Here is a 25,177-nt window from a genome sequence, read left to right as displayed (position 1 = left end):
TTGATGGTGCTGAAGATGTTCCCAGTAATTTCCCGCCATCGTCTGTGGTGGGGTGGGCTTCAGAGGAGCATCTGCCCGAGCCAGCCAGTGCTGAGCAGGCAATGTATCGAGCAGATGCACGTCCGAGTGGGAGACCGCGCTGAACTCAGCAGGGCCTTCACGCAGAGGGACGTGGCTGCCTTCTCAGAATTAACGGGGGATGTCAATCCTTTGCATTTAAACGAAGATTTTGCAAAACACACCAAGTTTGGAAAGAGAATTGTACATGGAGTTTTGGTCAATGGACTTATTTCAGCACTCCTGGGAACTAAAATGCCAGGGCCAGGCTGTGTATTACTTTCACAGGAAATTAGCTTTCCAGCCCCTTTATATGTTGGAGAAGTTGTCTTAGCTTCTGCAGAGGTAAAAAAGCTGAAGAGGTTTGTTGCTGTTATTGCAGTGTCATGTTTTGTAACAGAAAGTAAGAAGACGGTTATGGAAGGCTGGGTTAAAGTTATGGTCCCAGAAACTCCCAAATCCTGAAACGTGGTCAAAGATGCATGTTCAAGTGCCAGTGGTACTGTTGGTGAAGAGCCTCTGGGGAAGTTAGGGATTGCTGCCTTTCACCAGGGGATGCCTTGTAGACCTCAAAGCCCGGTTGGGGGCGGGGGTGGAAGCAAGGAGCTGGGTGTACAAAGGTTCACTGTCTGATTTGGCTTTATGCTTCACACAGACTTGAGTATATTCATCATCTGTCTAGGCTTTTATTTATTTATTTTTTTTTTTTAAAGATTTTATTTATTTATTCATAGAGACACAGCTAGAGAGAGGCAGAGACACAGGCAGAGGGAGAAGCAGGCATCATGCAGGGAGCCTGATGTGGGACTCGATCCCGGGTCTCCAGGATCACACCCTGGGCTGCAGGCGGCGCTAAACCGCTGCGCCACCAGGGCTGCCCTGTCTAGGTTTTTAAAATTGAAAAAAATACCAGGAAGGTTATTTAGCTGAAGGTTCTAATTTTCAGATTTCACGTCTAGTTAGATCTGCATTTTGATAATACAAACCTGCTTCTGGGCAGAATAAGTTCATCGCTGAATTTATAACTAGCAGTTAATTATTGAAAGCAACCACAGAAGCCAGGCCATCTTGAGCACCTACCTTTTACCAGGCAGTGTTCTTAGAGCCTGTTGTTCAGCAGTTTCTGGCTCAGAGTTTATTGTAATTTGTTACTGCTCACACCACAAAGGCACCTTGTTGCATCCTCAGTGGCATTTGCCTTTCACATGGTTTTCCATGGAGAAGGGCTATATGCACATTTGGACTCATTCATGTAAACTCAATCTCATGTATGAAACAGGGATAACAACACCTACCACACAGGATTGTTGGAGAGGCTAGGTATTAATAGCTAAGCACAAAGTCCAACCTGTAAAGTAGTTAACTGCTGTCGACCGTTCTCCCCTGTGGATGAAGTTACAGTTTTTCCTGAGTTTAAAGCAAACTGGCTCACAATTAAACATAACAGACTAATTTTCATGATGTTGGTCATCTAAGCCTGAAATAGAGTTTGAGTGAGAAGTTTCTATTTTACTAATCCAGATTATTTTCTCTCTCCCTTGAAAACACTGGATTCTCCCCTTTACAAATAATACATATGCCAATTGTAAAGATATTTTAAATAAAAAGTATAAGGAACCCTGTAGAGGCCAAGTTCTTAAGAACCAAGAGGTATCGAAAAATCAATCCGTATCCACAAAAAAAGTTGGGTACTGAAGAGGAAATGCACTTAATGTGTTCATACTGAGTGGTCATCCCCAACATAGCCAACACAAGGTAATCTATAACAGAACATCTGCTCTCTGGCTTTACATGGTGGTTCTGATTACAGCTGGGTGCTTTTATCAGGAAGATAGATCAAGTGTCATTGGTGGGATCAGCCCCCATTTCCTGGGAAAAGGTTTTTCCTCCTGGTGGATCAGTAATTAGATTTATTTTTTTAAACAACAAAGAAATAAATTAAGCAGATTATTAGAAAAAAATCATCCTAGTCACTAGAGGGCAGTGATGTCTATAAATAGTATTTTTAAACTGTTTAACATTGTACCATACTCCAGTTGGTGATGGTGAGAAGAAAATACGAAAATCAGTATGAGAAGCAAGAGTGCCATTCTCACAAGTTTCAGGATGGGCAGTTGTGCGGGCTCAGGTGCACCAGAAGAAGACTTATTTATAGGGGGAAGGCTATGGAAGCTAAAATTTTGATACAATATTGAAAAACTGCAGACTCAAAGCCAAGACTGCCTTTTCCTGTAGAACTCCTCTGGAACTAGTAGCACTCTTGAAGTGTAGGTCCATAAATGTGATTATTAATACTAGTAGCTACCATTTTTTCACTGTCTGTGAGCCAATCTCCCTCCCCCCCCCTTTTAAGATATTATTTTAGAGAGTGCGAGTAGGAGGAGGGGCAGAGGGAGAAGGAGAGAGAATCTAACAGACTCAGGACACTTGGGTGGCTCAGCGGTTGAGCACCTGCCTACGTCTCTGCCTCTCTCTGTGTGTGTCTCTCATGAATAAATAAAATCTTAAAAAAAAAATCTAACAGGGGCAGCCTGGGTGGCTCAGTGGTTTAGCGCTTGCCTTCAGCCCAGGGCATGATCCTGGAGATCCAGGATCAAGTCCCACGTCCGGCTCTTTGCATGGAGCCTGCTTCTCCCTCTGCCTGCGTCTCTGCCTCTCTCTCTCTGTGTCTCTCATGAATAAATAAATAAAATCTTAAAAAAAATTAAAAAAAAAAAAAATCTAACAGACTCTGCACTGAGCATGGAGCCCATTGCAGGGCTCAATCTCGTGACCCTGAGATCATGACCTGAGCTGAAGCTGAAACCATAGTTGGACACTTAGCTGACTGAGCCATCCAGGTGCTCCATTTTCTTTTTTTATTTAAAATTTTATTTTTAGGGGATCCCTGGGTGGCTCAGCGGTTTAATGCCTGCCTTCGGCCCAGGGCGTGATCCTGGAGTCCTGGGATCTGGTCCCACATCGGGCTCCCTGCATGGAGCCTGCTTGTGTCTCTGCCTCTCTCTCTCTCTGTTGTGTCTCTCATGAATAAATAAAATCTTTAAAAAAAAAAATTTATTTTGAAGTAGTCTCTACACCAATGTGGAGCTTAAATTTAGAGCCCTGAGATTTGAGAGTCACATGCTCAACCAGCTGAGTCAGCCAGTTGGCCCAATGAGCCAGTTTTCTACATTAACTCTAATCCTTGAAAACTTTGTGAATTAAAGTTAATGTCCCATTTTATAGGCAAGGAAATAGACATGCTGTGTGACTTGCCCAAGGCTGTACAACTAGTATGTGGTAGAGCTGGGATGTAAATGGGGACCCACCTGGCTCCAGAGCATTTCTTTTTTCCATCTCCATGTGGGTCTTATAACGTTCTCATTACTGAAGCACTGTCAGTTTCTGTAATAGTATCTTGTTATGTAGCATTACAGTATTCAGAACCATTCTATAAAATCCTTTCTTTTTTTTTTAAGATTTTGCAAACTGTAGTTTTTATTTATTTTTAAAAGAGTTTATTTATTCATGAGAGACAGAGAGAGGCAGAAACACAGGCAGAAGGCGAAGCAGGCTTCCTGCAGGGGGAGCCTGATGCGGGGCTGGATCCCAGGACTCCGGGATCATGGCCTGAGCCAAAGGCAGATGTTCAACCACTGAGCCACCCACGCACCCCTATAAAATTTTTTTTTAATTCTTTTTATATTCATATTCAGAATGTGCTAGATCTTACTCCCTGCTACAGTTGTAGCATTTTACTATATATTATTACTTCATGGCTTCCACCCATAACCATCACCTACCCTTTATCTCAGTTGACATTCAGTGATTATTTGTCTTTAGAGCAGAATTACTGAAAGGGTTATTCTAAAAAGTGAGAAGTTACGTGTAGGCCAAGTATGGTGGGGAAAGGTGGAATGTCAGATCTGGCTGGTCACTGACTTAGTGTAATTCAAAAGTAACTTCTCAATATCAGCATTTTCATTTTGTAAAGGGTCCCTGAGTGCCATGGTATTCTTTGATCTCCATAAATCAATAAAAAGAATACAAAATTAGACAAGAAAGGATGCTGCTCTATAAATGAGGACTTCTTATTTGTACTCAGAGATTCTCAAACCACTCATGCTTTAACAGCTGGCTAGAAGAGAAACTGGCTGGTTGTTGTGTTCATGTTGAGCCCTGTAGCAGATGCCAAAAAGAATGCAGTTCTTCTGTTGAAAGCATGGGTGACCCTCAAATTAGGAAATTGTGTCCAGGATAATTGAGAGGGGGCCTTGATTGTACTAGCTTATAGGTGGAAGTGAGTACAAAAGTACTAAAATAGGCCAAACTGTACTAGCACTTTCCACATAGGGGCATTGTAAGACTGCAATTTTTGTAATGTTTGATTGCTACAGAAAGATATACCCATCTTAAGCAATTTCAGCCTAATGTACTGGAAAATTGCTTAACAGATTTTTATATTCTATTAGAAACATTTCCATATTAGTGAGATGCCACTCATTTCTTTCTCTGAGCAGCAAATCTTGAGTAGCAGCAGGAAGAAAGCCTCACCACAGCCACCATTCATCTTGTGGACCTGACTTGCGTATTCATCTAGAAAAGGAAGAAATTGCTAAATGCAGGCTGGTACCCTCTTAGGTAACCACAGGTTTTCATTTGGTGCTGCATTATTAGTCATTTTTCTTTTATGTTCTTAGAGTGTGATTCAGAGACCAATTTACTCCCAAAGAAAATTGCTATTAAATTATAACTATTAAGTTTTTATACTAAAACATACTCTAGCAAGGGTTGACTGTCACTCTGAGCAGCTGTGCCACTCTGAATGCTTCATGTGTTGGCATAATTTATTAACTGGCTCTATCTGAGCAGAGTGAGAGTGCTGGGAAATTACTCTTGGGGTGCACTTCAGTATCTCCCAGGTCCCAGATGTTTCATTCTTTGTTCTTGGCTTGTCTTCATTTGGATTACAAACACAGCAGAGACAAGAATTCTCAAACTCTTCAGAGAAATTTTGGGTTGGGGTAAAATCAAGTACAACAAACCATTCAAGTTCAGAATCCTAAGAGAACCCAAGACTGATGTTGACACTACATAAATAGAACAGGATTAATAGGAGACCCCACAAACAGTCAATTTCTAGGCCACAATCAATTTCTAGGGTGGCTTTTAGCTGTATATGACCTTCTTATAAACACTGGACAAAATTCTTCTGTGATGCAATGGCAAATATCAAAGGGAAAGAAAAATGATCAAATGTGAATTTGATCAAATTTTGTTTTCTGTCCACATCATGAATATTTGAAGAAATAAAATAATTTTCCGTTGGGAGGCAATGTTGCTTAGGAAGCACTGAGTTTTTCACAAGCTTCTATGATTTGGTTTGTAGAGCAGTTGCCAGGTCTAGAAGCATCCTCACTAAAGCATTTTCATTATCTTCAATCTGGCCCAATGTCAAGTTGTTAAACAACCTGTGGGCCATTGAAACATTTGGCAACATATTAGGATATAATTTTTTTTTTTCCTTGTTAGCCTGAGGAGTTGTGTATGTGGCAAAAAACAAAATAAGCATAACTCACTAGCTTCTGCTGGGTCTGAGGCTGGAAGCAGAGCTAATTTGATCTAGATCAGCTCTGGCCTGGGGAGGGTTTCCCCACACATACCGCATAAGCTACTTCAAAAGCTATCACAGGGTTTGGGGCCTGGTCTCCAGAGGATCTACAGATCCAGTTAAATCCAGGATCCTCAGGGGTTCGCTGACAAGGTACTGATTTGGGCAGATGAAAATGAAATTATAAGGTTCGCTGTGGTATTTATTCTGAGGGCCTTACTTCAGGCAAGAATCTCCAGAGAAAGGGACAGTCTAATTGAGAGTTAGTCTTTGGCTTCATTCCATCAAACATCTGATTTCTTGCTTTCAGTTTCCTTTCCCTGGTGAGGAAAACTTAGACAAGATTGTTATTTTACAAACTTTGCAACTTGATTGTATACTATTTTTTCATAATTATACAAGTAAAATATCTTCATTAGAGACATTTTGGAAAATACAGAAAAGCATACAAATGAAAGGCATCATGATCTCATTCCAAGAGACCCTCAATATTTTGATGTTTTCCCTTGTTCTATATAAACATGGGATCATATAAATGCACATATTGCTTTTTTCCCCACTCACTATTATATGAAGTGCATTTCCCAACATCATTAAATATCCTTTGATAATCTGATTTTGAATCACTGCAAAATATTCTTGTGATTGTCCATGATTTTGTCCAATTCCCTATTGTTGGAGGTTTATCCTTGTATGCCATTTATTTGCACTAATCTCTGATTATTTGCTTAGGATACCCTCCTAAAGGTGTAATTACTGGGTGAGAATATTTTCAAACCCCTTGATATGTATTATCAAATCCCAGCTCCTAGCACTAGGTAAGTACCTATTACACAATCAGTATTTTTTTTTTTTTTTTTTTAATTTTTTTATTTATTTATGATAGTCACAGAGAGAGAGAGAGAGAGAGAGAGAGGCAGAGACACAGGCAGAGGGAGAAGCAGGCTCCATGCACCGAGAGCCCGATGTGGGATTCGATCCCGGGTCTCCAGGATCGCGCCCTGGGCCAAAGGCAGGCGCTAACCCGCTGCGCCACCCCGGGATCCCCCACAATCAGTATTTTGTAAATTATTGTTGAATGAATAAATGCCTTTCAGAAATACCAGCACTATTTGAGAAGAGCCTTGTCTTGATCAGTCCACATCATGACAGGAATAATGATTAAAGTAGAATTTTGGTTTCTGTGATTCTGGCAATGAAATAATCCATTTGCTTTAAAAAAATAGAAGAAAGTTGAGGGGTGCCTAGGTGGTTCAGTTGGTTGAGCATCTGACTCTTGATATTGTTTTACTTTAAAGGATTTTATCCAACCATTCATGAGAGACATAGGCAAAGGGAGGCAGGCTTCCCTGGGGGAGTGAAGAGCTAGATGTGGGACTTGATCCCAGGACTCTGGGAAGACGACCTGAACCAAAGGTAGACACGCTGAACTACTGAGCCACCCAGACGCCCCCTGATTCTTGATTTTGGCTCAGGTTGTGATCTCAGAATTGTGGAATCAGGCTCTATGGCAGGCTCTGCACTGGGCATGGATCCTGCTTAAGATTCTCTCCTCCTCTCCCTCTGCTCCCACCTCCCCCCCGCAAAAAAAGAAAGTAAAAAATAAAAAAGAAGCAAAAAGTTGAATCATCTCTAAATGATATATGGTTGTGTTTTAATAGACTGCTGCTTTTATTTTATTTTATTTTTAAAAATGTTATTTGTTTACTCATGAGAGACAGAGAGAGGCAGACAGGCAGAGGGAGAAGCAGACTCCCTGTGGGGAGTGTGATGTGGGATTTGATCCCAGAACCCTGGGATCACACCCTGAGCCAAAGGCAGACATTCAAACACTGACCCACCTAGGTGTCTGTAGACTGCTGCTTTTAAACACTCAGAGACCAAAATGGAATGCAGGAAGAATTCTGGTTAGGACAGAATCATGAAGTTCCTTTTTCACATGTCAGTCTGCCATGGCTACTTGCTGAACAATCTCTGTAAGCTCAAGATTTGGAGAGGGTTTTCTTTAGATATTAGGCCTTTGCTGTCATGTCTAATAGTGGTGGTGGTGATTGTGGGAAGGGGTAGGGAGGTGGGGGGAGTTACCAAGAAACTTTATTATCTTGTTTGAAATGTTGAAAATTAGGGGAGACAAATTTAAGAGTTAGAAACTCTTAAATTCTGCGTTCTGTGAAATTCTGCGAAATGTAGGGGAAGGAAGTTAACTAATATTGTGGGGCAAAAATGTGCCAAGCTCCTTCCTGTCCTACTGTATTCCACATCCCAACCTTTCCATATAGGTATTAGTATCTCCATTTTGCTGATAGGGAGCTGGGGCTCAGAGAGTTTGGGTAACTTACTCAAGACCACACAGCTATAAATACCAGAGCCCCAGAGATCCTGGTCATCTGATTCCAAGTCTAACTCCACTGTCCTGGGATGCAGCCATTGGAAAGAGCAGTGTGGGTGGGATTGCCGGGGTGAGGTAGGGGAAGAGGTTGGGGAGGCAAGGGGAGAGCCAGAATTGTGGCCTTGGTTTCAGAAATTCTGTGGGGGCAAACCTGGAGCTGAGAAGTTGATCTCAAAGTTCCCTGGCTCTGTGCTTAAGGTTCCCGGAGCCAGTACAGTGGGGCTGATGATCCCCAAGTCTGCAGCATCTTGGTTGAAGGTTCTCAGGGGTGAAGGCTGTTAAAAATATTCAGCCAAGTAAATCTGAAGATCTAATAGACATTATTTTAAAAAATATTTTATTTGGGCAGCCCCTGTGGCCCAGCAGTTTAGCGCCACCTTCAGCCCAGGGCGTGATCCTGGAGAGACCCTGAATTGAGTCCGATGTCCAGCTCCCTGCATGGAGCCTGCTTCTCCCTCTGCCTGTGTCTCTGCCTCTCTCTCTCTGTCATGAATAAATAAAAATAAAAAATTAAAAAAAAAAATATAAATATATATATATTATTTAAATTCAATTTGCCAACATATAACACCCAGTGCTCATCTCATCTTGTGCCCTCCTTAATGCCTGTCACCCAGTTACCCCATCCCCCCACCTTCTAATAGGCATTATTAAGTGATTCATGGTTCAGGCAGCATCCGGCCTAGCAAGCAGAAAGGAGCTCTGAGGAGCCTACCAAAAGTAAGGTTTTTATAGGAAGGAGGGTGAGGCAAGGAAGTTATTAGCAAAAGAAAGGATTATTTCAGGCAAAGACATTTTCCCTTAGGGGAAAGAGCAGGGGGTCTAATTATGCAAACTGCCTCATCTTCCTTTTGTGGGGGTGGGGGGTGGATGGGTAGAGTCTGTGTGTCAGATAACCTCACTGGTGCTGGTCAGAAAATTCCTGACTGACGGTTAAAACTACATTTTCTTAAAAGATTTTATTTATTTATTCATGAGAAACACAGAGGCAGAGACCTAGGCAGAGGGAGAAGCAGGCTCTTTGCAAGGAGCCTGATGTAGGGCTCGATCCCAGCACCCCAGGATCACGCCCTGGGCCCAAGGCAGATGCTCAACCGCTGAGCCACCCAGGCGTCCCTAAAACTACATTTATGGGGGAGGCTGGAACCATAGTTAGTAAACCCTGGTTTGGTGATGTCGCCTAGCCTAAGTGGCTCCATTTTGGGTTTCTTGGTTTTCTTTTTGACAATGCCTCGTGCCTGGGGCCAAGGGTGGGGGATGGAGTCCCAGCTGGAGGCCCAGTTTTTAGGATCCCCAGTTGGAAGAGCTCGAGTCGGAGGGGCCCGGAGTCCAAAGGACTGTGTGGGGTCCAATTCTGAAGGCCCACCTCTTGAGTTCTTGGGTCTGAAAAGCCAGGATCAAAGGTTCAGTAAAACCTGAATCCTAGAGGCTTGTTGTAGGGAGCTTCTGGGTCTCCAGGGCTCGGACTGAGGGTCTCATCCCGAAGGCCCCTTGCCTGGGTCTGAGGGCCCTTGGGCCAGGAGGCCTGGGGAGGAGGGGTCCAGCTGGAGAGGTCTCGGTCCGGCAGTCCAGCTTCGAGGGCCTAAGGCGAAAAGCCCAACAGCTGCGAGGCTATGTGGCCATCTTGGGGCTTGAGGGTTCCTGGACCGCTGTGCTCAAGATGCCCTGTTTTGGGAAATGAGGACCCCGAGCCTGAGGCTGGGGGTTAGGAGAACCCGGCCTGCCTGCGGGCGGCTGCGAGGAGCTTGGAAACGCGGGTCCAAGGCAGCGGCGACCGCGACGGGGTGGCGCTAGGACCCCGCGGGAGGCGGAGGCGGCGGCGGCGGCGGCGGCGGCGGCGGCGGCGGCGGCGGGAAGGGGCGCCCGTGTTGACAGCGGCGGCGGGGCGGCCGGCGCTAGGACCCGGCGGGCGCGGCGGGTGGCGACAGCGCGTGGGGCGGCGCGTGTTGACAGCGGCGGCGGCGGCGGCGGCGGAGCCGGGCGGGCGGGCGGCGGGAGTCGGCGCCCGCGGTTCCTGTCCCTGGAGTCGAGGCGCTGGCGGACGGGCGTCCGGGGATGGCCTTCATGGAGAAGCCGCCGGCCCGCAAGGTGCTGCTGGACGACACGGTGCCGCTGACAGCAGCCATCGAGGCGAGCCAGAGCCTGCAGTCGCACACGGTGCGCGGCCCGCCGGGCGGGCGGAGGGCGGAGGGCGGAGGGGCGGCCCCGGGCCCCGGGCGGGCGGCGGGCGGGCTGCGGCGGGCGGGCGGCGGGCGGCCCAGCGCGGGCCGGGGGCGCAGGCGGGCGTGGCGGTGGTCCCGGGGCGGGGCCGGATTCCCGGGCCCACCTCGGGCCGGCGGAGTGGGGCAGCCCCGGGCGGCCCGGGGGACGCTGCCCGCCTCTGCCCGCCTCTGCCCGCCTCTGCCCGCCTCTGTCCGCCGTCAGCCTCGGCGCCGGGGCCGCGGAGTCTCCCTGCCTCCAGCTGGGGACCCGAGCGGTGGCGATGCGGGCAAGTGCCCGGCCCGATGGAAGTGTGACTTGAGAGCCTTCTCGTTGGGACAGCGGCGTGCAGGCGGCCGGGTCGGCAGCCCCAGGTGCTGGGCAGGTGCTGGGCAGGTGCCGGGCCCGCGCGGGGAGGTGGTGAGGGACGCAGGTGTGCGGGCGCGCGCCTTCCCTCCCGCGACCTGCTGCGGGTGGGCAGGGGTAGCACCCCTCGGGATTTAGGGTCCACCGCAGTAGCGTAAAGGGCTAATAGGTCCTCCTAGTCAACACGGGCAGAGTTCATTTCTGTTGCGTGTACTGTCTTTTAGCGGGTCTTTAAACCCAGGAGTGTTTTCATTTGCCTGAACAACCCCCCCCCCCCCCGTTTTTTTGTTTTGAAAAAACACTGTGCATTATCATTTACAAGCAATAAACCTAGGAACCAGCAAAGAAAAAAAAAAAAGAGAGAGAGAGAGAAAGAAAAACAAAACAACATCAACTAAAAAAAAAAAAAGAAAGAAAAACAAAAACATCAACTAAAAAAAAAAAAAAACCAAAACCCAAAAACAAAAACAAAAAAACAGCAAAACAGAACCCCTAAAGCTGCCATCCAGTGGGACTTTGGGAAATAATGAATGGGGGGAGAGAGAGATTTCTTAAATCGTAATGTTTTGTCAGGTCACAGAATCAGATTCCGGCTCAGAGGCTTGTTTGTTTACCATTGCAGTGTGTTTAGGGTTCATCTTCTGGAGGCGAAAGCCCCACAATAGCCTTCTGTTTCTCCTTTCTGTTCAAGCTGTTCTGGTGACTTCAAAGAGATCTTTTATTCCTGTTGTATTAAAGTGAGACTTTTTTGAACCTCAGTTTCCTCTTCCCACAGCCGTGCTTTGCAGGGTTTGGATTGTTCACAGTGTTCATTTCCAGTTAGGGAAATGATTGTATATTTTTTAAAGTGCATGGTATTTTATCGTGCATCTCTCTCTCTTTTTTTTTTTTAAAGATTTTATTTATTTATTCATTCATGAGAGACACAGAAAGAGAGGCAGAGACACAGGCAGAGGCAGAAGCAGGCACCATACAGGGAGCCCGACGTGGGACTCGATCCCAGGTCTCCAGGATCACGCCCTGAGCTGAAGGCGGCACTAACCGCTGAGCCACCCGGGCTGCCCATCGTGCATCTCTTTAATCCTTTTTTACAGACTTGTGAAGAGGCGCTGTGTCGGACAGAATTTGTACCCTGTCATTGTATTACCATTTGTAATGTATGCCTACAGGAGTATGGGTGAAAGGTGGAAATTTAGGGCAGGTAGTCAAGAATAAATTCTGCTATTATATTCAATATTTGACTTAACTTTTGGCAAGTAATCTTACAAACTTTCAGGGAGAGGGGTTGAGTCTTTTAGGTTTATTTTGTGCTGAAAGTAAGAGATGCATATAAACACTCACAGAGAACTTCTTCCAGGAAGCATTCCATGATGGCCAAGCCCTGTGCTCATTTCCACCTTAACCTAGATCAGTTTATTCTTGTAATTCTTTAGTTTTTCCTCTCCACCACGTTTTGAGAGGAGGGCCCCTTGCCTGATTTTGGGTCCCAGTCCCTAGTGTCTGATAGGATTTCATATGTGTTTGTTAAATGAATAAGCAAATGAATTGCAACCTTACTTTGCCTCTTTTTTGTTTGTGTAAAATGGTAGTGGTGAAAACTGGAACAACGTGGCGTCTGAGATGCTAAGTTAAGGGGTCAGCTCTTCAGCAAGATAGTAAAAGATGTAATAGGATTCCATTTTAACTGCAGAACTTTTCTTTAAGAAATAAAATAGAGAATGGGAGTCCCTAGAATGATGACTGATCACAAAAGACAGTGACTCACCGGAGACCCACAGAGGCAGATGTGGAGTAAAAACACTGTAGCATTGTCTTGCGCAATTTTTGACTGTTCCATGTTCTTGTCATTTTAGCCGTAGAATTGGAGACTGGGAAATGTTGCATCAGCCCTGAACTTTATTGAGAAAATCATATGCTGATGCAGACTTTCTGGATTATTAGCCTCTTATGAGTAAGTCCTTTTAAAACAGGAACTGTTGGAAATTATTTCGGAAAAAAGTAGTTGTTAATGGTGGCATATGGAAGAAAAGAGCATTGTTTTCTATTGGTAAAACTGAAGGTGGCTTTCCTACTTGTTAGCTGAAGGGAGTTGGTGTTCCAGAAGTCAGAGGGCTGTCCTCCCTTTGAAATGCTGAAAATTGGGAATTGCTCCTTGGCTGTAGGATAGAAACGTACAGAGAGAGTATACAGTAGACAGCCTTTGAGTTGGAAGAAGCAAGACGTTAACACGGTTTTGGGCAGACACTTGCTAGTCTGAGACATTGGTTGAGCAAGTCACAAAAAAGTGAACTTTTTTTTTTAAAGTTTCTTTTTTTTTAAATTTTTATTTATTTATGATAGTCACAGAGAGAGAGAGAAAGAGAAGCAGGCTCCATGCACCGGGAGCCCGACGTGGGATTCGACCCCGGGTCTCCAGGATCGCGCCCTGGGCCAAAGGCAGGCGCCAAACCGCTGCACCACCCAGGGATCCCAAAAATGAACTTTTTGATGTTGTAGTTTGATGTTGTAAATAGGGTAGTAAATGCCTGCCTGCCTGCCATCCAAGGTTGTTGCAAAGATCAAATGAAATAGTCTTTATGAAGTATTGGTAAAGAGCATTTCTTCTTCCATCTACTCACTCCCTGGTGAAATGACATTCAAAGGGTTAAAAAAACAACAACAAAGGGTTAAACATGTTCAAGTGTTCTTATGAATAGCTATTTTCTGTCCATAGTTCCTTCCATTTATCAATCAAGGTTGTTTAGCTTTGGGAAATACAATTTACAGCAGGAAATTTCAGGTTACATATGGTTTAAAGTTTATGGACTGGGGAGGGAAAAATTTTGTAAATTGGAAAATACAGAAGCCAGGATGGAGGGAACACAAGGTCACCACCAGAAAGGCATATTTGGTTGGGAAACTGGCAGAAAGGGCACAGACTGCTAGATGATTTGGTTCTTGACTGGGGTTTGAATGATTTTATTTTATTTTATTTTATTTTATTTTATTTTATTTTATTTTATTTTATTTTATTTTATTTTATTTTTTTATTTATTTTATTTTATTTTATTTTTATTTTTTTTAAATATTTATTTATTTATTTATTTATTTATTTATGATAGTCACACAGAGAGAGAGAGGCAGAGACACAGGCAGAGGGAGAAGCAGGCTCCATGCACCGGGAGCCCGATGTGGGATTCGATCCCGGGTCTCCAGGATCGCGCCCTGGGCCAAAGGCAGGCGCCAAACCGCTGCGCCACCCAGGGATCCCCTTATTTTATTTTTTTGAATGATTTTATTTTCACTTTTATGGAGCACAATGAATTTGGCTTCAGGAAATAGACCAGGCCTCTGCTGCAAGGAAATGAAACTTCCATAAAATCAGAAGGGACCATATTTAGGGAGGAACAGGAAGGACTTTCCAAACAAAAGGAATTTGAATAAAAAGCCATACAGGTGAATTGTGGGAGAGTTTGGGGAAGGACTAAGAGAAGACCAGGGAAATATAGGAATTCTTGGTGACGTGAAAGGGAAAACTTCTAAAAATCAATAGACCGAAAAAATGCTTACCTAGCTGAAATAGAAACCAGAGGAAACCAACAGTTTAGGAGAATGTTGTTATCAAATATGCATATCAGATTTTTTGCTGGTCAGTATGATGTAGTGTGCTAGCCCTCATCTCAGTTTTCTCCTTTTAAAATAGTCTCCTGCGAAGACCCGGGATCGAATCCCACGTCGGGCTCCCGGTGCATGGAGCCTGCTTCTCCCTCTGCCTGTGTCTCTGCCTCTCTCTCTCTCTCTCTCTGTGTGACTATCATAAATAAATAAAGAAAAAAAAATATTAAAAAAAAAAGTCTCCTGTGAGGTTCATCTGAATCAAGGCCCATTTATTCTGGTTTTGGTGCATTTTGTTCCTGAGAAACAAAAGATAATTTTAGTGATATTTGAGGCATGACAACATTTTTTAAATCTGGGAAAGATAATGTTACATGTTGAGATATTTACTGAAAATGAGTCTCTCTTTGAACCCTTGACTTTTGGAAATTGTATTCCTGCACAGTTTATTCAGCAATACTCATCAATTCAACAAAAATGTGTTGTGTACCTACTTCGTGCCAGGCACATGCTGGAGATCTGCTGATCCACTAGACAAGCTCCTGCTTTCATTGAGCTTTTGTTCTATGGGGTTCTGAGGTCTTCCATTTCCCAAGGGGTAGACAAGTCAGTCAGAGTCTTTACCTGTCATAACACAGATGGTTTTGAAGTTCCTTTTGTGGCTTGGATTATTGAGCCTCAGCTTTTTAATCAGTGGCCTTTTTTTATAGAGTCTTTTATTTTTTTTAAGATTGTATTTATTCATGAGAGACAGAGAGAGAGAGGCAGAGACATAGGCAGAGGGAGAAGCAGGCTCCCTGAGAGGAGCCGGATATGGGAGTTGATCCCAGTACCTGCTGGGTCATACCCTGAGCTGCCGAAAGCAGACACTCAACCACTGAGCCACCCATGTGCCCCTAGAGTCTTTTAAACTCTATTCATACATCATCAGAATACCTATTCGAATGTGAGGCCAAATTAGCAGACCTCATTGCCTTCAGAGCCTGACATTTTAAGGCAGCCCAGTGCTCAGTATCAGGATCAATCTGGGCGTCCTTTTGGGGTGCTATTTGGAAGTTTCTTTAGAATTCCAAATTATAGTGGACACTTAAAAAAATTATTCGAAGATATTTGCATAGGCAAATACCCACCATACAATAGTTAACTTACAGCATTTCCTCATTAAAAAGTATATATTTATTTATTCATGAGAGACACAGAGAGAGAGAGAGAAAGAGAGAGAGAGGCAGAGACACAGGCAGAGGGAGAAGCAGGCTTCATGCAGGGAGCCTGATGTGGGACTCGATCCTGGGACTCCAGGATCACGCCCTGGGCCGAAAGGCAGGTGCTAAACTGCTGAGCCACCCAGGTGTCCTGCATTTCCTCATTTTATAATAAGATAATAAATTTTCTTGAAATCTGATCACTTGTCTTCTACTTAGTTATGTATTTTTCCTCATTTGTTTTCGAAACCTGTTTTAGATGCAGTTACAAAAGTCCGAGTTGGAATTAGTAAATTTAGTTAATGGTATTAATTTAGAGATTGTAAGTAAACTATACCTATTGAAGTCAATTTTTTACAGACTTATTTAGGGGCTGGTGATTTGATTTGATTTGATTTGATTTTTTTGAGAGAGAGCGTGAATGTAAAGGGGCAGAGGCAGGAGGGAGAGAGAGAACCTTAGGCAGGCTTCACACCCAGCACAGAGCCTAATCTGACAACTCCTCACAACCCGGAGATCAAGATTGTGAGATCATAATCTGACCGAAATGAAGAGTCACATGCCCACCCAGGCGCCCCTTGGGGCTTGGTGATTCTTTTTGTTGTTGTTGTTTTAATTTTTTTTTAATTTTTTATTTTTGGGAGCTTGGTGATTCCTTTTTTTTTTTTTTTTTAAAGATTTTATTTATTTATTCATGACAGAGAGAGAGAGAGACAGAGACACAGGCAGAGGGAGGAGCAGGCTCCATGCAGGGAGTCTGACGTGGGACTCCATCCTGGGACTCCAGGATCACACCCTGGGCTGAAGGCAGGCGCTTAAACCGCTGAGCCACCCAGGCTGCCCCAGGCTAGGTGATTCTTAATCTTCATTCATCACCTCTTTTGAGGATTCTCCCACTCTGAAGATTTCTCGTAGTAGGAATACAAATAAGAAGCTGGCTGTAGTTACTCGAAAGAAACAAGATTCTAGGGCTGAAGTTTATTTTAGGAGAAAAGATCTTATTTGTTTTATTCTCTGGGGGAATATTGTAAATATCCGCCCATATGTACATAGTTTCCATATAGATTGTGGTCTTAATAAGATTGTTCAAAATATAGGTTGTTGATTAATGGTCTAAATGGGTTCATTTGAGCCAATTAGAACAAACTTGTTTTCTACGAAGGCAGGTAGTGGTTCCTTTTCAAGCTGCTAGAGGTTTCTGAGTGACTTCACATAAAATGGGGATCCTTTATGTTCCAGCTTTTGGCATCCTGAAAGCAGGAGAGCTGGACCCAAACATTGTTTTAGAATTCAGAAGTGCTTGAGTGCTGGGGGGTATTGTAGGAGGGAGAGTAATAGGTTTTTTCCATTGTTTTCCCCCTGAAACTGGAAATCGTCCTTGTCAGTGACTTCTTTTATGAATAAGATGCACACAGTAGGGAAATTAAGATATGACTTCTTTACAGGAGGTGACAGAGCCCTTCATTTTCAATTTGGATTTAAAAAAAAAAATTTATTCATGAGAGACAGAGAGAGGCAGAGACATAGGCAGAGAAGGCAGGCTCCTTCAGGGGAGCCTGATGTGGGACTCCATCCCGGGACTGCGGGATCACAACCTGAGCTGAAGGCAGATGCTCAACCGCTGAGCCACCCAGGCGTCCCTCAATTTGGAGTTTTTTGAGTAAGGACTAAGGGACACGTGGTTCATCCGGGGTGAAACTTGGACCTCTGGAGGGAAAGAGTGTGCAGATTGACCACTATAGACTCCAGCTGATCTTGCTGACTACCAAATTTGGGGTGAGTCTGGCTATTTCTAGCTGGAGATCAAGCTGTCAAGAGTTTCCTCTTGCTTACTAAAGAGTACATTGTTACTGTTGTCTTCAAATAATTGAGTAGTTATTTTTTGGTGGCTAAAAGGGTATTCCTATTACTATAATATTAGTTTGGGGAACCCATTGCAACAGGAGTCTTCAAGAAATTTTTTTCTTAGTAAGAGCTTTTTTTTTTTAAAGATTTTATTTATCTATTTTACAGAGAGGGAGAAATCGTGAGCACCAGCAAGGAGAGTGGCAGGCAGAAGGAGAGGGAGAAGCAGGTTTCCTGCAGAGTAGGGAGCCCAATGTAGGACTCAGTCCTAGGACCCTGGGGTCATGACCTGAGCCAAAAGCAGATGCTTAACCGGCTAAGCCACCAGTCACCCAGTAACAGCTTTATAGCTATAATCCACATACTGTACAATTTAGTTGTTAACTTACTATACAACTCAACATAAGTATATTCACAGAGTTGTGTATTTATCTCCATAATCAATTTTATTTTTTTTATTTTTATTTTTTTAAATTTTTATTTATTTATGATAGAGAGAGAGAGAGAGGGGCAGAGACACAGGCAGAGGGAGAAGCAGGCTCTATGCACCGGGAGCCCGACGTGGGATTTGATCCCGGGTCTCCAGGATCGCGCCCTGGGCCAAAGGCAGGCGCCAAACCGCTGCGCCACCCAGGGATCCCTCCATAATCAATTTTAAAGATATATTTTTTTATTTTAGAGAGAGAGAGAGCTTGAGAGAGAGAGAGAGAGCAGGAAGGAGTGAGAGAATCCTCAAGTAGACTTCTGTTGAGGGCAGAGCCTGATGCTGGGCTCAATCCCAGGACCCTGAGATCATGACCTGAGCTGAAATCAAGACCCCACTGCTTAGCTGACTGAGCCAGGTGCCCATCCCCCTTAAAAGATTTATTTATTTATTTATCATAATCAACTTTAGAACATTTTCATTACCCTGAAAGGTTTAGCCATCACCCTGGGAAGTTTTCTAACATTACAGGATGTTAAACTCACAGACACGTTCTTAGCACAAGTTCTTTTACCGCTTTGGGTTTAACTCCTTTCACAATCTTATTAGAAGGATATATTCTCCATAAATGCTCATACACATGATGATCTTCTAGAACCTCACTGCCCTGAGCCTGCTCTCAGGCAGCAAATCTTAGGGTAAGAATCAGTGCTGGAGAAAGTTTTTCAGCTATAGGTTTGGAGAAGTAGCATATATCTGGACAGTGCACCTCACTGCCATATGCACTCTGCTTTAAGGAAGTCCTGGATTTGGAACAATAGATGATTATGTCCTGTCGTGAAAGAGTTACTCTGGCTTGTACCTTGCCTCGAGTATTTAGTTGTAGGTGCTGCGATGACTTGTTAGAGTAGTCCAGTGGAAGGGCAGAGGGCTCTGTGTTGGAAAGCAGGCTGTTTGTGCCCTGGCCAGCTCTCTGTTTTATGACATCTAAACAAGGCTGCCCGAATTTCTTTTGGTTATTAAATTTCTGTGGCTCATCAGAAACTGGTCATTTCTCCTCAGTTCAATTGAGGCTGTTTTTGGGGTGGTGGTGGTGGGGAATGGATAGAGTGTTACTATGGGACAATCCTGGACCTAAAATGTCAGAACTACCTGTAGCTGTGAAAAGCAGAAAGCAAGTGTCATTCTGCAGGCCTTCCCTTGAGCCTCCCCTTCCCCCCAGGGGACCGGTGTCTGGTGGGTGGGGACTCAGTGCACTTTAGTCCTGCAGAGAGAAATAGAGCCTGAAACTGTCCTGCTCACACCACACCTCTAGTCAGGCCAAGCGTCTGGCCAGCACGACATTACTCACTGTCCCTCCAGAGCACAGGGAATGGCTGGCTGGCTGACACGTTGCTACACGCTAGGCATCTCTGCATGTGACCATGTATGTAGCTCACCACATTCACTAGTCCCCTTACGCTCTTAACTCCCTGGTACTTCTTGAGCTCTGGCTTCTCAAAAGAGCACTGCACTCTGTGCTTGGGATGCAGTGGTGAGCACACCCTACTACAGGGGCTCTTAAGCTGCTGAGGATCTGTGTAAGGACACACTACTCCCCTTCTCACTCCTTAGATGGTGAGGATCATATGGGCAGCTTGTTTTGCCTCTGTCCATGTCTTTCTCTCTAAGGTTTCTTTTCCTCTTCTAAATCCAGCCTTTCCTGTCTATGTTTTATTACATTGATTCTGTTTCAAACTAGCACATTCCTTAGCATATGGATAGTAAGCATTCAGTAAATGTTTGTTGAGTAAGTGGATTTGTTGTGTGATTGCAGTTATCTGAGCTACAGCTTGGGGAACCCTTCCTGTGGACAACTACCTGCCAAGCTGGATATGCCTTTCCTTCCTCTGAAATTCCCATTCAGCTTTATTGGTTCCAAAAGTGCAAGCATTTTATATAGCCAGCCTGCCTGCCTTCCTTCCTTTAAAGATTTCTCTATTTATTTTAGAGAGAAGGCACATGCACAGGGGGTGGAGGGTGCAGAGAGAGGGGAGAACATTTCAAGCAGACCCCGTGCTGAGCACGGAGCATGATGTGGGGCTCGACTCACGACCCTAAGATCACCTGAGCAGAAACCAAGAGCTGATGCTTAACCAGCTGTACCACCCAGGCGCCTCCATAGGTGTTATTTCTTACTACTCTGTTTTCTATTTATAATCTCCCCCTCCCACACATGTGAAAGTGTAAGCATGAGCAGAGGGACAATATCTTAATGATCTTGGACAAATTGTTTAATCTGTCTGGCCTATTTCTTTGTCAAGTGGGGATAGTAAGAGTACGTTAGTGGTGCTGTGGGTATTAACTGAGCTCCACGCATAAGTGTCTGCTATTTTGATGTAGTGTCTTACCTCTATTTGCCAGAACACTAGTAACTTTTTAGGTAGGTATTAGTACTTGTTAGGGACTCAATTATGTTCAATGGGAAAAGGAGAATTATTTATATAAATGTTTGTCTCACTGTCAACTGTGACTGCTTTGTTAACAAATGGCAAGACAGACCAGTGACATGTCAAAGAGCAACTCCCCTGCCACCTTTTTCTTTTTAACTCTGAAGGAACATGTTTTGATAGCCAGGCTCAGGGGATGCAGCACAGGGGTCCCCTGCCTAGCCGCAGAGCCGGCTCTTGGTGTTCCAAGGCGGTGGCAGGAGAGATGGAAGAGGCAAACAGGCAGGCCATGGGGCTGGGCCTCTGAACGGGCAGATGTGCTCCCAGAGGCTGGGCCCCGGCAAATGCCCATTTAGCTCTTCATATCCAGGCTTTTGTTCATCACCAACATCAGCGTACACACATTTGACCTCTGGCAGTGGGGTGAAAAATAAAATAGAAAGCTGTCTGCTTTGTTCTTTCCTCTGCCACTTCCCCTGCCAAGTGACTGTGCCAGCTGACATTTGTGAGGGGCAGGTTGGGGGGGGGGGGTGCTTCCTGAGAAATGCACTTATATTCTGTACAGCCCTGCTGCCTTCTCTTCCCCGAAGTGTCACGCTCCAGTAGTCAGGCTGTGGACACATACACCGGGCCAGGGTGCATTTCAGTCTGTGACGCACGTGCTTTCTTCCTTGTCCGAAAGCCCTAAGGTGTTGGGAACATTAGCCAGCACCTATGAAGAGTCTTCTGTGAGCTGCACACTGGGCCGTGTATTTTTTTTTTTTTAAGATTTTATTTATTCATGAGAGACACAGAGAGAAGAGACAGAGAGAGAGAGAGAGAGAGAGAGAGGGGCAGACACAGGCAGAAGGAGAAGCAGGCTCCACGCAGGGAGCCTGATGTGGGACTCGATCCCGGTCTCCAGAATCAAGCCCTGGGCTGAAGGCATTGCTAAACCGCTGAGCCCCCTGGGCTGCCCTGGGCCACGTATTAAGATAAAAAGATGAACAAAGCAGGGAGCTTATATCCTGGTAGAGGTGGCAGATGTATAAACCAAAGGTGAAGTAAGGTACTGAAAGTGCCAGTCTTCCTGGGAGCAGTGAGGGTGCAGTGGGAGAGGCTCCTTCCACCCAGGTCCTCCTGGGGGTTTGGGCTTAACAGCCTTTCAGAGAATGGGTTCTAAATCAGCACTCCCCAGGGTTTTGAACTTGTAAACTCCCTTCGTGGTAATACTGAATTGTGTAAAAAAAACAAACAAAAAAAAAACCCTTCTGGAAGTGACTTTGAATTAAAAATATGTTTTATTCAGATCAGTACCTTATTGAGAATTTTATTAATGTTTGGGATCTGAATTACACTGTTTTTTGAAATATGAGAGGCAGTGAGAATTGCGATAAGATAAATATAGCTTAAGGTACTGATAATGAGCATCTTCAGACAATTTGCAATTACCAGTTTTATGGTCGTTCTCACTTCTCATGTTTCTCACTAACTTCTCATTTAACTCATATTTTACAATTGGCATTTCTATAGCCTGCCTTTAGTCATGGTCCATTAGTGGGTGTAAATGAAACCATGTATGACTCATAACAAAATCAATTAAAAAGCTATGTAGTAGCCAAAACCATGATAAACCAAATAAACCATGAACACACTCATCTAAGTTCTATGACTGGCCCCATGTTTCCTTTGTGTTCACTCGGAGGCTCTCAGTCTGCTCTGGGTAGAAATGTAGAAAATATTTATTTATTTATTAAATATTTTATTTATTTATTCATGAGACACACACAGAGAGAGGCAGAGACATAGGCAGAGGGAGTAGCAGACTCCCTGTGGGGAACCCAATGTGGGACTGTATCCCAGGACCCTGGGATCATGACTTGAGCCAAAGGCAGATGCTCAACCATGGAGCCACTCAGGTGCCCTAAAAGGAGAAAATATTTAAATAATTGTTTTATTGATTTTTTTTTTTTTAAGTAGAAAGAGAAACAGAAGCCTTTATGTAGCCTTTAACACATAAATCCTTCCAGAAACTCTAGTTGTTCATCCTGTTCCAAACCCTTACTAACCCACCATAAGGATCTCAGTTTAAAATACTAGAGAATAGGAGCACCTGATGGCTCAGTGGTTGAGTGTTTCCCTTCCTTCCCTCTGCTCAAGTCGTGATCCTGGAGTCCTTGGATCGAGTCCTGTCTTGGGCTCCTGGCAGGGAGCCTGCTTCTCCCTCTGCCTATGTCTCTGCCTCTCTCTCTGTGCCTCTCATGAATAAATAAATAAAATCTTAAAAAAAAAAATACTAGAAAAAAAATACTAGAGAATGACTAGTTATGTTCTCTGAGGTGAGGTTATGTTTGCAGGCTTCAGTTCATTCAGCAAATACTGCTGTGAGCATGCCGCTTACTCCTGGCCCCATGCTAGGCTCTTGGGGTGCAGATGGGAGCAAGAGAGACGTAGTCCCTGCCTTTGTTCATTCCAAAAGGATCTGTCATGGAGGATTCTGGGGTGGGGTAAAAGATGAGAAAGGGAGACTGGTGCGAGTTGTGGGGCCCCCAGGAGGCCAGACTCAGGGAACTGAATAGCAGTTGGACTGGAGCAGGTATGTAGCTCGTGGAAGTGGTATTTTAGGAGGCTTAATTTGGTAGTGGTGAGTAGGGGTCCGGGAAGAGTGTGAAGGAAGGGGAGAGGAGAGTCCAGGGTAGTAATAAAGCATTGGAGTTAGAAAGGCCACATCAGGTCAGTGGCAGGAGGGAGAGAAGGACCAGAGGGAGGTAGGAACGCAACAGAATTCCGCTAGGTAGAGGCCATGACCGAAACAAAGGCACCAGAAATGATTAGAGAAATAGTCCAAGGTAAGCAAGTGGTCTTCCCAGGAAGATCATGAGTCTGAGTATGGTTCTGGAAAGTTCGGGCAATACTGAAGAAGCAGTGGCACTTGCCATGATAATAGCTAGCATTGTTTAAGCACTTACTGTGGCCGGCTGGGTTGACCACAGCCTTTGGTAAGTTCTTTATGTCACTTATCTCATTTCCTAAGCTGGACAAATGGGTGCCCCCATGTAACCACTGTGTAACATTTTCATCACCCCAGATATTTCCTTGGGGCCTCTTTGCAGTCAGTATCCTTCCTCTGATCTCTGGTAGCTACTGGTCTGCTTTCCATTACTGTCATTTCACCTTTTCTAGAATGTCATATATAAATGGCATCTTATAGGGTATAATGTTTTGCGTCTGGCTTTTTAGCATAAAGCTTTGAGATTCTTTCATGTTGTTGCATGTTTCCTTTTATTGCTCAGTAGCATTTCACTCTTTGTTATGCATTCATTAGCTGGTTGACATTTGGGTTCTTTCCACTTTGGGGCTGTTGTGAATAGAGCTTCTATGAGCACTGGGTATTAGTCTTTGTATGGACATATTTTTATTTCTCCTGGGCAAATATCTAGGAATGGGATTGCTTAGTCATATGGTAAGCATATATTTAAAAAAGAAATGGCCAAACTCTTTTAGATTCTTACCTGATTCTCATGATAACTCTGAATTGAGTTCACTATTATTTCCGTTTTTCAGTTGGAAGAAAATGAGGTGCAGAGAGGGGAAGTAACTTGCTCCAAGTCATAGGGCTGAGGGCGGAAGAATGGTTTGTAGGCCAGTGGACTTTGAGCCATCCTCAGCCTGATTTGTTGTTAGGGCCTGCAGAGCAGTGGATCTGTTTGATGGCTCTGCTAAGCCCAGGCCTAGATGAAGATGAGTTAGCCACCCTCCTAACTGAGCTGCAGAACCAGAGACACTGGTTTGGGTTACCATTTTCCCAATTCTCCCAGCCTGCCTGCAGAGATGTGGAGTTAGTTCATTACATACTTGTGGAGGCTTTAGAGCAATGCTGCCAGTGAAATTAATGCAAACCACATATGTAATTTTAAGTTTTCTAGTAGCCACATTAGAAAAGTAAAAAGGAACAGATGAAATTAATTTAAATAATCTGTTCCTAACCCAATATATCCAGAATATTATTTCAGTAGATAATATAAAAACTATTAATATGTTTTATGTTCTTTATGTCATACAAAGTTTTTTTTTGAAATCTGTTGTGCATTTTACAATTACAACATATCTCAATTGAGAGCAGCCACATTTTAGGTGCTCAATAGCTGCGTACTGCTTGTGGCTAGTGTACTGGACAGCCCAAGATATGGACTTTAAAAATAATATCCAGGGGGCAGCCCGGGTGGCTCAGCAGTTTAGCGCCGGTTCAGCCCAGGGCGTGATCCTGGAGACCTGGGATCGAGTCCCGCATCGGGCTTCCTGCATGGAGCCTGCTTCTCCCTCTTCCTGTGTCTCTGCCTCTCTCTGTGTGTCTCTCATGAATAAATAAATAAAATTAAAAAAAAAAAATCCAGATGCATGGTTACCAACATGGAAAGAGATTCATCTTATATTAAGTTGAGGGGGAAGAGAAAAGTCATAACATACTGTGTTTAGTGTGCTTACATTTCCACAAATATCTGATGTTTATATCTGCAAGCAGTCTATATACTGTCCAGTGGCTACAGTTAGCTACTTAGACTACTTAAATTTTTTTAAATTTTTTTTTAGATTTTATTTATTAATGTGAGACACGGAGAGGGGGAGAGAGAGAGAGAGAGAGAGAGAGACAGACAGACAGACACACAGGCAGAGGGAGAAGCAGGCTCCATGCAGGGAGCCTGATGTGGGACTCGATCCCAGGTCTCCAGGACCACGCCCCAGGCGGCAGGCGGCACTAAACTGCTGCGCCACCGGGGCTGCCCAGACTATTTAAATTTAATAAAGTTAAATACTTAAAGTGCAGTCCCTCAGTCAACACTAGCCACAGATGCACAGTGGCTGCTATGTTGGACATCACAGCCTTGGGTCAGTACTCTGTCCAGAGGGCTGAACTGTGAGAAGGGCTGAGCTGGAGGACAGGACCTGCTAGCCCTGCAGCCAGTAGGGCTTTGTGACTATTGAGACCCAGAGTCTTCATGGTTTCTAACAGTAAAGCACAGGAAAGAGGGGCAGCTGTTGTTGGAGTTCAATAGGAGCATAGGGTGGAAACAGAACAGCCCTAGTCAAAGACCCTCTTCTGTT

The 25,177-nt window shown here is 44.4% G+C and overlaps 2 protein-coding genes across 24 annotated transcripts in view; both read left to right on the top strand.

Moving 5' to 3' along the window:
* Positions 1-3: 3 nt before the first annotated feature.
* HTD2 (hydroxyacyl-thioester dehydratase type 2) lies at positions 4-1,674 on the top strand. The gene has a single exon (XM_077858349.1). The coding sequence runs from the start codon at positions 4-6 to the stop codon at positions 520-522; it is 519 nt and encodes a 172-aa protein (XP_077714475.1). The 3' UTR covers positions 523-1,674.
* An 8,309-nt stretch (positions 1,675-9,983) lies between these two features.
* Positions 9,984-25,177, top strand: part of PXK (PX domain containing serine/threonine kinase like) — a 111,628-nt gene continuing 96,434 nt past the window's right edge. For 11 of the 23 annotated variants that reach the window (XM_077858314.1, XM_077858332.1, XM_077858331.1 and 8 more), the window contains exon 1: positions 9,984-10,193. In XM_077858314.1, coding sequence (XP_077714440.1) covers positions 10,092-10,193 — 102 coding nt within the window. In that variant the 5' untranslated portion in view covers positions 9,984-10,091. The remainder of the gene's footprint in view (positions 10,194-25,177) is intronic. The other 12 variants (XM_077858313.1, XM_077858312.1, XM_077858311.1 and 9 more) reach the window with 3 other exon arrangements.

Source organism: Canis aureus, chromosome 19 (genome assembly GCF_053574225.1).
Source record: "Canis aureus isolate CA01 chromosome 19, VMU_Caureus_v.1.0, whole genome shotgun sequence".
NCBI classification, from domain to species: domain Eukaryota; kingdom Metazoa; phylum Chordata; class Mammalia; order Carnivora; family Canidae; genus Canis; species Canis aureus.
This window is presented reverse-complemented; position numbering and strand designations above follow the sequence as displayed.